Source organism: Humulus lupulus, chromosome 1, assembly GCF_963169125.1.
Source record: "Humulus lupulus chromosome 1, drHumLupu1.1, whole genome shotgun sequence".
NCBI lineage: Eukaryota > Viridiplantae > Streptophyta > Magnoliopsida > Rosales > Cannabaceae > Humulus > Humulus lupulus.
This window is the reverse complement of record NC_084793.1, coordinates 9,029,319-9,036,927: the sequence shown is the minus strand read 5'-3', so window position 1 is coordinate 9,036,927 and position 7,609 is coordinate 9,029,319. Positions and strand designations below refer to the sequence as shown.

The following is a 7,609-nucleotide window of genomic DNA, read 5'->3' as shown; positions in this document are numbered from 1 at the left end:
TTATTCCGACCCCTACTATAGATGATACTCATTATTTTATTCTGTTTTTAGACGATTTCTCTAGATTTTCTTGGTTGTACCCCTTACATACAAAGGATCAAGCCCTTAATGCTTTCAAACAATTTCACTTACTTGTCGAAAATAAATTTGATTAAAAAATAAAGGAATTACAATCCAAAAATGGGGGTGAATTTTGCCCATTCATTCCATTTCTCAATGCTGTGGGTATTCACCATAGATTTTCTTGCCCATATATCTCAGCTCAAAATGGTAGGGTAGTTAGAAAGCCCAGTCATGTGGTTGAAGCAGGGTTAGCCTTGCTAGCTCATGCCTCTCTTCCACTTCATTACTAGTTGTATGCTTTCAAAGAAGCAACTTACATCATTAATCGTCTTCCTACCAAGATGTTTAAATATGCATCTTCTTATCAAACTTTCTATCATAAATCTTCTGATTATTCTCTTATGCGTGCATTTGGATGTTTATGTTTTCCATGTCTTCGCCCATACAACTCCAACAAAATTCAATATAGGTCCATTGCTTGCATATTCCTTGGTTATAGAACTAGTCATAAAGGCTATCTTTGCTTAGATTCAACCACTCACGGAATCTACACTACTCGACATGTAGTGTTTGATGAATCTACTTTTCCATTTTACTCCAATATTAGAATGTCTCACCCCCTATCCTCTCATCATTTCACTCCTGCCTTAATTCCATTTCAACCATATATTCCTTCCATACCAATCTCACCACATTCCGCATCCCCCTTCCCTCCGCCATCCTCACTCGCATCCTCATCCACTCACCACTCCAACACAGAATCCTTCCAACTTCACCATTCTTCCCCACATAACCTCTCACCTCCTACCTTAACTCCACCCTTAACCCAACCATACTCTGCTGAGCAGTCTAATGTCATTTATGATGTTATTATTGTGCAGGAACCAACTATTGCTAATGTGCATCCTATGGTGACAAGGGCCAAGAGTAGTATCCATAAGCCTAAAGCTTATGTTGCTCACAAGACCATTTCTTCAAATGTGCCACCTCGGTCATACAAAACAGCTTTTCAATCACCTCAGTGGCTGCAATGGAGCAAGAATTAGCTGCCCTTCATGGTAATTCTACTTGGAAATTAGTTCCTCCACCACTAAATACAAATATAATTGATTGTAAGTGGCTATTCAAGGTCAAATACAACCCTGATGGAATAATAGATAGACGTAAAGCCAGGTTAGTAGCCCGTGGAATCACTCGAACTCAAGGGATTGACTACTTCGACACATTCTCTCATGTTGTCGTACCAACAACAACTCAGGTTATCCTTACCTTGGCTCTATCAAGGGGATGGTCACTTTGACAGATTGATATCCATAATGCATTCTTAAGTGGTGACCTCTCAGAAATTGTTTACATGTCTCAGCCTCTGGGATTTTTCAACTCAGCTACCTCATCTTATCTTTGCAAGCTCTCCAAGGCCCTCTACAGTTTAAAACAAGCACCTCAGGCTTGATTTTCCAAACTTAGCGTTGCTCTTCAATCATGGGGTTTCAAGTGTTCCAAGGCTGATTCATCCTTGTTCATTCTTCATCAACAACATATTCTAGTATTTCTAATAGTCTATGTTGATGACAATATAATTACTGGTAGCTCTCCCATTCATGTCAACCAAGTAGTTCAGTTGCTTCAACAAAAGTTTGCCATTGGAGACCTTGGTCAACTTCATTATTTCCTTGGTATTGAGGTCACTTACTCTCCAGGTCAGCTGCATCTTTGTCAACAAAAATACATCAATGACATTCTAGAAACAACTGACATGGTGGACTCAAAGCAAGCCCCAACTCTTAGAACTGTGGGCAAACCTTTGTCTAAAAATAATGGAAACCCTCTTGATGATCCCACTAAGTATAGAAGAATTGTTGGCTCACTACAATATGTTACTATGACTAGGTCGGACATAGCCTTTGTTGTCTACAGGGCATGTCAATTCATGCAACAACCAACTAATTCTCATATGGCAGTTGTTAAACGCATCTTAAGGTACCTTAAAGGCACCAAGTCTCACAACATCACCCTTACTTCTACTCGGAATCTTCATCTTGTTGCTTACACAGATGTTGATTGGGCATCTAATCCAGATGATCGCAGAAACACGAATGGTTACTATATCTTTCTTGGTTACAATCCATTTTCATGGTCTTCAGCCAAACGAAAAGTGGGGTCTTGTAGTAGCACTGATTCCGAGTATCGTGCTCTAGCAAACGTTGTTGCAGAATTGACCTGATTCCAACATTTTTTCAATGAACTTCAGCTACCAATTCATGCCACTCCCATTCTCTGGTGTGACAACATCTCAGCAGCTCATTTGGCCTCTAATCCCATTTTTCATGCTCGAACAAAGCACATCGAGATAGACTTCCATTTCATTAGACACGTGGTCAATCAGAAATAACTCCAAGTTCAATACATTGCTTCTTCTGACCAAATTGCAGACATTCTCACCAAGCACCTACTTGTATCTCAGTTCTCTATTCTATGTAGCAAATTGATGGTTCTTCCTAGACCCATCCATTTAATGGGTTGTTAGAGAACCTGCCTAATTTTTCTATGGTAGTTAATTAGGTGTTAATTCTATTGTTAATCAATTGAGTAGTTTCTTGGTTTGTTCAGGGCGTTCTTGTAATTGTTCTCTTCTCTTCATTGAATATAAGTAAAGCCTTAGCTGCTCGTATCACCAAGTCCATCTAGAGCCTTTTCCATACTTTCCCTACTGCTTAAAAGATAGATAGCCACTCAAAAGGACCAACGCAGCTACCTATAAACCAAGTGAACGAAATCCTTGCACAAGAACAACAAGAAAAAAAAAAAGTATAAAACGACATTATCAGTAATTGCATAAAACCAAGAACGACGAAAAAGGTAGTATAAATGGTAAATGTTATAATTATTATATGGACTAATATAATCACAAATATTATTCCATAATCACAACCATTAATTAAAATTCCTATCAATTGCCAATAACCATAATGGGATGGTTCACAATTACTAATTGCATTAGAGGCACATGGTGGCACCCTAATGACTATGCGTTGACCCATTAAACTATAGTCCACCACCTCATATTAAAATGAGTCCAATTAGCCCACTAATACCCCTTAGGGTAAGAGAGCATAATACATATGGTGTATGTAGTGGCAATTGTGTGTATGGTGGTATTATGGTAAGGGTTTGCTCTCCATAAGTTCTCTCTTGCATTTTGCACTTGATCTTGTGTGTTGTTAAAGAGACACAATGTTAAGCTTAGGAGGTATATTTATCTATGTAATTAACGCCCTAAATAGAATGTGATCTTGGTTGCTACATGAGCATTAATTATTGTTGTTAAATCTTGGTTATAATGCTCATAATATGTATCTAATCTATCATTAAAAACAGAAGTATGGTAGAAGTAACAAATGTCAAACTCGGAACCTCCAGGATCGAAGTGTTTGTTATGCATATACGAAATTCTGTTGAATTTGTCATTGTAATCAAAACTGGACTTGCAGTTGTTTATGTTATGTAGTTTATATTTTCACTGTAGAAAGTCGTTGTAGGCTTGTTTTTGCTGTTGAAATCTTTACATGCAAAAAGAGGACGTCCAAGTCCAACGAAGACAAAAATATGTGTATTTATGTCCAAAATTCTAAAATTAACATCATGTAATCTAATCTCGAAACTGTTAAGACAAGTTTTGTTAATGTAATCTCTCTGTCACAACACAACAACAGCAATTTAAATGAATTGATTTTAACTCAAAGTTAACTAAACATGTCAGCCTCGGGAAGTAATCTTGAAAAAACTGTTGTTGGTGGTGGTGCTGTTCTGCTATTATTCACCAGGAACAGAAACATTGATGTCAGGAGATGGACCAAAGTTTGATCTGGACTCTGAGGAGCCATTATTCCAACCTGCAAAATGACTGGGCGCAGCAGCGCCATTGTTCGGGTTCCCTTTGGCAGTTGTTGGGTTGTGTTGTGCTTCTACTTGGCTTTGCACCTGAAAGACTGGCGTTGGGTTTAAGAAGGGTTCCACCACGTCTGGTTTAGCCTGCGAAATTGGACTTGCCGCTGTTACTGGTGAGTCTAGAGCTGTTGGAGGTGGAGAAGCCACAGTGTGTTCTTTATGGTACTTCCTTTTGTGTACCTTGTAACCATTTGGCATGAAGCTTCCAACTACAATCTGCCAAAACAGATGAACACATATCATCATCATCACATCATCATCATCATCATCATCATCATCCAACAAAACTGATTTTGAGTCAAGTAAAATATGACTGAATGAACATGTTCTAATTTATATTTTTCAGAACCTAAAGAGTTCTATCTACATACAATACAAAAAACTAGTGTTAATTTCTTGAGCAACTACTGGAATAAGGGGTATCTTCAATGGGGTTGTTTCAGGGATTGTATTCAAAAACTTCTTCACTTTATTAGTGAATTGACCACTGTGAATATGCAGAAACAAACAGTGAAACCATATAAATTCTAAGAATTAAGAGATGTAGTGATTATGCATATATGGAATATAGTTATTACTTTCTATATGTTGCCAAACTCGTAGCCCACAAGGAAAGTTATATTCAGATGCATATATAGAAGTATTATATATATCAAGGAAAGAGTAAGAGGGAAAAGCCTTGCCTGAATGGGACTAGCAGCTGTTAGCAAACCAGCAAGGCCACCACCTATTACACGACCATCAGGACCGGCCAAGGAGACGCTCAAGCCACCACTCCGATTTCTTGCACCGGTAGAGTCAGTAACCGTGTACGACCCAGATAAGGACAGTATCTCAAAGCGGCCCTGTGACAAATTCAGACTAGTTCATATTAAATGAAATGTATATAATATCGATACCATTATGAATCTGCACAATGATTTAATGTCAAAGCCCTACAAAATTTGATTAGAAACTACTCCAATAACTTAAAATAAGAATCATTGGTCAATGAAATTGCACATGCCTTGACTAGCGATTTCGAGGAAGTACAGATTAAATACAAACTTAACTTAACTACTAAAATAATAGACGAAATGGGCAAACGCAGGTACTGTTTCGAATATCTTCTTATTTTAATTGCAAAGAGTTAGACCAAGCAAAACATCACTAAAAGGTTAAAGAGAGAGAGAGAGAGGGAGGAATTCATAGTCAGTTAATTTGGATAATACTGCAGAGATTGGTTGGGACCAATTGGGGAGAGACTATTTGATTTTGTGGATGGGGGACTAGTTTGGTGGGACAGAGAAAAAACACTACTTTGTGAGCCGGGTGTGTCTATGCTATTTAGACTCCAAAACTAGCTCATGCAAATAGGAAAAAAAGACCAAAATTTTATTAGCCAATACTGTCTTCTCTGGGTTCCTTAAGCGAAGCTAAAATGGCATACTAGTATGTATGAGAAAATTATAACAATGGGATTTACAGAGAAGCAAAACTGTATTGACAAGAAACGGATGATGGATTAGTTATCATTCAAATCATTCATGCCTCGTATGTCAGAATGCCGCCAGAAGAACCAGGTTGACGAATGGTGACGTTGGAAACAGCTCCATTGGCAGAGAGAACACAAATCCCTCTGGGACCCTTGTGAACAAAGGAGAGAATTTTTCCTGCAACGTCCTGCATGTTCAAAAAGTTTCAACCTTTGTTAAGCAAACCCAAAAGAGATTTTAAGATCTGAGCAAAGATCGTGTTTGTACGGCCAAGTTAACTGTGAGAAAAGAAGAGAAAAAATCAGAGTCAGAAAATAAGATACACATTTACCTCTCCTGTACTGACGGTGACCACATGAGGTGTGAAGTCTCCACCGGCTGTGTTCGCAAACAATTCACCTTCATGGATCAGAGTTCAAATGTTAGGAAAAAAAGATTTTTAAAAAATCCCAGTTTTAATTATATGATTTGGAGCTTTGTGGTGCGAAAAAATGAAGCTTGGGGTCACATTTTGCGACTTTATATATAATGGAGCCCAAAAAATGACAACTTTTGCTCTCAACACTCGAACTGTATGTTTGTTTGGCCAGCAAATGAATTTCAAAATTGATCACCATAGCTAGATCCCAAACCCACTGTACAAATAAAATCACTCTTTGTTAATATTATTATAATTATTATTAAAAAAAAAACTATCAACCATGGTTGGTCACCGTGGTTTTTGGCTCTGGTTTAGAAAGAAGAGAAAGAAAAAAAGAACTCTTTTTCATGGTGGGTAAGTTGGCCCTCTTGTATTACCAAAAAAGGAACGTGAACAAGGACAGAAGACCCACCTCTGTGCCCTAAAATTTTCCCATCATTTTCTTTGTAAACAAACTGGTTTACACCAAAAATAATGAAAATAACACAAACTCACAAACGCGCCACCGAGTTCACCTGAATTTGGGCGAGTTGTAGTACTGTTCTTGAACTCACCTAAAGAAGCAAGGAGCTGCCAGTTACCAGACCCAGCAGGTCTACCTCTCCCTCTTTTAGACGAAGAAGAGAACTCGGAAGGAGACGAAACAGTGGACGACAGAGAAAACGGTGTCGTTCCTGAAGGTGGCGGTGGCGTTACACTCTTCAAGTACGACAACCTCAAGTTCCCATCAGCGTCGTATTTCCTCGGCCTCCCTCTTTTCTTCTTCCCCAACGAGTCAACGCCCCCCTGAGCCGCAACCACCGCCATCGTTTCAACTCCTCCGGCACTCGTCGTATGTATAGTCGCCGTTGCCGTCGGCACGAAACTTCCTTCTGTCCCTACCAAGTTTACGGCCACCTGATGACCCGGCACCGAGTTGCTTAGCGGAGCTGGAGGTGACTCAGTCCCCGAGTTTCCTGGAGACCCAGAAACCGTGCTCTCCTTTTCTTCCATGAAAGTTCAACAAAACCACACAGATAAATATATTATATATTATATTAGGGTAAGGTAGTGATGAGAGAAACGACGAAAGGAAACGTTTGGTGATTGTAAAAAAAGTGAAGAACAGAAATGGTGAAGTTTAAACAAAAGGGTTGGTCTGCAAATGGCGCCAGAAGTAGAAGAAGGCGTAGCTGTTTTACGAACTTCCCTCCATTAATGGAGGACAAAAAGGAACTCTTTTATTTTCAGATTTTTTTTTGTCTGTATTCTACAGACTCACTCTATAGTAACGTACTAATTTTTCTTATACCCAAACTACCCCGGAAAATAAATGGATTTTATTTATTTATTTTCTACTTTTTCACTTTAACAAAAAAAATAAAAATAAATAAATAAAAAATCACTTTCGGCTTCCTCTTTTGGGATACTTGTTCAATAATTTATTTTTTTCACAATATTGGTATAATTTCGTTGGTCAGAATAAAGTTTGGTGATTTTAGATATGAGCGGTTTAAAATTGGACGGTTTTGTTTTTTTAGTAATTAATTTTTATTGCCTTACACCCAATATATAATAATTAAAATATATATATTTATATGCATTCAATGGTCTTATATATATATGGAACCAAAAATGAGCTAGTATAAAATAATTATCTTAATTTGAAATCAAATTTGTTGTTTACCTACAAAATAAACAAGGAAGAAACTAATTTTCTTTT

The 7,609-nt window shown here is 38.0% G+C and overlaps 1 protein-coding gene across 2 annotated transcripts; it reads right to left on the bottom strand.

Moving 5' to 3' along the window:
* Positions 1 to 3,645: 3,645 nt before the first annotated feature.
* On the bottom strand, positions 3,646 to 7,197 carry LOC133785252 (AT-hook motif nuclear-localized protein 7-like). Of its 2 annotated transcripts, none has more exons than XM_062224503.1 (5): positions 6,423 to 7,197; positions 5,818 to 5,885; positions 5,542 to 5,673; positions 4,695 to 4,856; positions 3,646 to 4,227 (listed from the first exon to the last, which is right to left on the bottom strand). In XM_062224503.1, the coding sequence occupies exons 1-5, from the start codon at positions 6,898 to 6,900 to the stop codon at positions 3,877 to 3,879; spliced, it is 1,191 nt and encodes a 396-aa protein (XP_062080487.1). In that variant the 5' UTR covers positions 6,901 to 7,197; the 3' UTR covers positions 3,646 to 3,876. The 2 variants fall into 2 exon arrangements, with proteins under 2 accessions (XP_062080487.1, XP_062080490.1); XM_062224506.1 differs by having other exon boundaries at positions 6,462 to 7,196.
* Between the last annotated feature and the right edge of the window lie 412 nt (positions 7,198 to 7,609).

Excerpts from the sequence above, each read along its gene's own strand:
- LOC133785252 (XM_062224503.1), bottom strand. The coding sequence starts at position 6,900 with ATGGAAGAAAAGGAGAGCACGGTTTCTGGGTCTCCAGGAAACTCGGGG. Across the intron at positions 5,674-5,817 it reads TCACCGTCAGTACAGGAGAG|GACGTTGCAGGAAAAATTCT; the intron begins GTAAATGTGTAT and ends TTGAACATGCAG. Across the intron at positions 4,857-5,541 it reads GCGGCATTCTGACATACGAG|GGCCGCTTTGAGATACTGTC; the intron begins GCATGAATGATT and ends AATTTGTCACAG.